The sequence below is a fragment of the Penaeus chinensis genome, chromosome 13 (assembly GCF_019202785.1).
Source record: "Penaeus chinensis breed Huanghai No. 1 chromosome 13, ASM1920278v2, whole genome shotgun sequence".
Classification (NCBI taxonomy): domain Eukaryota; kingdom Metazoa; phylum Arthropoda; class Malacostraca; order Decapoda; family Penaeidae; genus Penaeus; species Penaeus chinensis.
The window spans coordinates 17,322,880-17,327,094 of record NC_061831.1 but is presented as its reverse complement, the minus strand read 5'-3'; the positions used below and the strand labels follow the sequence as shown (position 1 = coordinate 17,327,094).

The 4,215-nt window shown below is 40.5% G+C and overlaps 1 protein-coding gene across 1 annotated transcript in view; it reads left to right on the top strand.

Moving 5' to 3' along the window:
• Positions 1-1,915, top strand: part of LOC125031698 (glucose-6-phosphatase catalytic subunit 1-like) — a 5,833-nt gene extending 3,918 nt beyond the window's left edge. The window contains exons 6-8 of the mRNA XM_047622600.1: positions 82-333; positions 560-678; positions 1,228-1,915. Of these exons, the coding sequence (XP_047478556.1) occupies positions 82-333; positions 560-678; positions 1,228-1,350 (494 nt within the window). The 3' untranslated portion in view covers positions 1,351-1,915. The remainder of the gene's footprint in view (positions 1-81; positions 334-559; positions 679-1,227) is intronic.
• Positions 1,916-4,215: the final 2,300 nt, after the last annotated feature.

The following is a 4,215-nucleotide window of genomic DNA, read 5'->3' as shown; positions in this document are numbered from 1 at the left end:
TATCCCATATTTATGTTAAATAAGTAAAATGTAACATTATGGTGAATGTGCTTTGACTTTGTTACCTTTTTGCTATTTCAGGCTTATTTGTTGGGCATTTTGCTTGGACCAGTGAACGTTTGCTGAAACTTACAAAGGGCCTTGCAGTTTTCATAGCAGTTTTTCTCATCTTCTCTTCTGTGATGACCTACTACCTCTTACTCTCCCAGGGAATGAATCCTCTGTGGACAGTTTCTTTGGCTCTCAAACATTGCATGAGACCAGAGTATGTTAAGGTTGACACACAGCCTTACTATTTGATTATGAGATTCACTGGAGCTGCTCTTGCGTTAGGTTAGTAGGTTCTTATGTTTGGCATATACGTGTTTATTGAGGTGAAAGGTTGTGATAGTACACAACATTAAAATCAGACATTCAGTTTTTCATATCTTTTAGATTGAAAAGGATTGATTGAGTATATTTTGAATAAGTAGCAATGCATTTTCTTATTTGCTTAAATAAGGAAAGTTAGCAAATATATGTTTGCAATTAATGTTGATATTTTCTTCCAATGTTACAGGTCTAGGAATTTCATCAGAACTTAGGAAGGCAGTGCTTCAGTCCCGGATCAGTCGAATACACATGTTGCTGGGGGTTAAAGGAGGCATACTGATTGGGAGAATGTCTGCAATGATTCAGGTAAGTTGAATACAATGGTGAATGGGTATTGTTGTAGAAAGGGTATATGTTATGAATGACTTTTTGATGTTATATGTCTGTTAGGATTACACGATTCTAATGGAAATGTAACATTATGATATAGCACTTCTATGACTTTTTCTGCAAACTTTTTTGCATCTATTCTCATGCATATCTTTTTTGCACATGTCCAAGTAACCTTTGCTCAAGAGAACTGATATTGTTATAGCATTTTTCTTTCAACAATAGATTGTATGTGGCCAATATATTTTTTTATTTGCATATCTATCTATTTGTTTTTTAGGTTGAGCATATTTTTATTAATGATTGTTAATAAAATTGCAAAAGCTGAATGTAGAAATATTGTAGACTTCAATACATTACAGCTTTGAAAAATATTTTTTTGCCAGTATATTAAGATAAATGGTTTATTCATATTTCCCTAAGAATATATATCAAACAGTGGTTATTTATAGATCCACACTGAAACATATATGTATAAGTACAAATGGTATCATGCTGTTATTTTTCTTCCCTTGCTCTTGACAGGCAAGCTTACCAAAGGATGACATGATTGTGTTCCTGATGCTGTCATTTGGCCTTAACATTGCCTTGCCGTTGATCATCATAGCTGTATTGCCAAAGTTTGTTTTGACCATGTGTTCAGCTTAGTAATTAATTTACATATGTAATGACTGTGGCTTAGTAAGTGGTCTGCGTGTTTAAATAGACCTCTTTAATCTATTTATGAGTGAAGAAAATCTTAATTTATTACTAGGGTTCACATCAGGGCATTTTCAAGGTATAATGCAAATTGTATTATGAAGAGGAATATGGAAATTTTTGGAAGAATGTTGGAATTTTTTGTGTTCTGAGCCAGAAGTATGACTTAGCACAAAATATAAATAAGTGTGCAATTTATTTAACTGTAGGTTTAATAATGAGTTTGGATAACAAGCACAGTACTTTGATAAAGATGAAAGTTATTTTTGTCATATTTTCAAAGTATATTTCTCCACAGTACCTGGATTTGTAAGATTTCATGATCTGGAATAAAATCAAAGCAGATAGTCATAGAAGAATTAGCTTGGTAAGATGTTGAATTTAGTATTTGTTGAATTTGGTACCATTGTTGACTTTCATAATATTGTAACACAATAAGAGATAATTGATTGGGTGCTGGAAGAGATCTGTTTAGTTTTCACTTTTTTCAGAAAAGAAACACTATAGAAACTAATGACCATGTTCTTTTCTTATCCTTTCCAACATACATATATGTGTGTGTGTGTGTGTGTGTGTGTGTGTGTGTGTGTGTGTGTGTGTGTGTGTCTGTGCGTGTGCGTGTGCGTGTGCGTGTGCGTGTGCGTGTGCGTGTGCGTGTGCGTGTGCGTGTGCGTGTGTGTGTGTATGTGTGTGTATGTATGTGTGTGTGTGTGTGTGTGTGTGTGTGTGTGTGTGTGTGTGTGTGTGTGTGTGTGTGTGTGTGTGTGTGTGTGTGTGTGCCTGCTCGTGCATGCGTGCGTGCGTGCGTGCGTGCGTGCGTGCATGCGTGCGTGCATGTGTGTCTGTCTGTCTGTCTGTCTGTCTGTCTGTCTGTCTTCCTCCTGCCCTCATCCTTCTACTGCTTCCACCTCTACAAACCTTTTGAGTCCCCTTTTTCGCCCAGCCAAGTGAGATCGATCCCCCCTACAACTACTCTGACAATACCCTACTATTACAACAATGTCTCCAAAAACAAGTTCCCTTTCGCAGTCGTTCTGATCGTTCATGCCTTGTCACAGTTACATCTGAGTCCAAGCTCATGCACTATCTATCCTGACTGACCTCACTGGTACACCTGTTCCTGCCCATCCTCACTTCTCCCTTAATATTTGTACCAGAACTGTTTCTGTCTCCGTAACTGATTGTTCTGTCTATGACAAGGACTGATGAAACTGTTAAAACGACTTGTTCGCATGCCTTATTGACTATGATGCAGTCCAGTGCTGCACCATGCCTCCCAGAGGCCAGTGTAAGCCCTACATCAATATTGCCAAGATTAGCTGCTGTAGACATAACCTCCTCCATGAAGTTTATCTTGGTGGAGTTTCCTGCCTTGTCCAACCATATCGACGTATTCCCCTTCATTGTCAGAGATGTTGTTTTGGCCACCCAGCAAAACCCTCTATGTCATGACTGTTCCTGCATGTGTGCCAATTGTGGTGGCTCCCATTATGTGTTTATAGGAGCTACCCTGCCTACACTCTCATATCTGGGGTAGTAGTTCTCATATTCAAAATAGACCTCACTCTACATTTATCTTCCCTCCATCCTGGACATTCTATCTCTACTCCCTCCTTTTCTGGTCTAAATCCAGATACTCCAATCTCTAACACTTCCTTGATGCCTACCCATCCTCCTTCTCACCCTACCTGTTGCACCAGACAATCTAAACGTTCCTCCCCATCTTCTACCAGATCCTCTCCTACACCTACCTTTTCCTCTGCTTCTCAAACATCCATTCCCTCTTCTCCTCCCCAAACCTTTTGTTTCTCAGAGCTCTTCACCCAACTCCCCTCCAGAAACTCTTGACATTCAAAACTTCCTAAGCATGACCCAAGAGCATGCTCCACTCCGTCATCCACCCTCTAATCCGTCTATTCCTATTTGCTCAACAGTCAAAGTATTTGCCGATATCCATCCTCCTCCTAAAATTTCCCCTACCCCTCTTCCTCCCACTCTCCCAAAAAACACCCTATCCTCTCCTTCTCCATATGCATCACCATTCCTTCTTTCTTCCCACTTAACCTTACCACTCCCACCTGAATGTTCACTTATGTCACAACAATGTCCTTCCCCTGTTCCATTATCAAATTCTCAGGATTCTTCCTGGTCCTGGGGTGGGGGAAACCTGGCTCCAGTATGTCTAGGATTTCCTTCAGAACGTGACCAAGATGGGGACAGATGGGCGTCCAGAGACACTAGTTCCCCTCCTTCAGTTCAGAGAGCACACATTTCTACCAGTCCCTGACCCACGTTGTCATGCAGAAAGTGTCTGACAACAGGGCTCTTGGACAGACCATGTATGGAGAAAAGTCACAGCCTTCCACATAGCAGTCACTTAATGAAACCAGATGTGAGCAGGGGGGATGACACAGTCAGCCTTTCATACCCACAATTCAGTAACACCAGGTGTGTGTCGTGCGAATTCAACACAATCTGAGATGTGCCAGGCAACAACATTGACTTACGAGAATTTATCATGAATAATTTCACTACTCACCTTCCAGTATATGCACAACACCTTTGCACAGTCGTACAAAGGACATACAATTCACTGGAACGACTGAAGAGTATTACTTCTGAAACTCTTCAGCAGAGGAGCACGAAATCAGGGACATGTCAGAGTCAGAGGGGTCTCACTTGAATTTTAACAAAACACTAACATATACCACTCAATGCTTCCCTGAAAGGTATAAAAAGATGAACCATCCAGACCCACCTGGGGAACACAGGCGGCAGGGGAATGCTAAGAACATTAGAATTACCAGAGCTCAG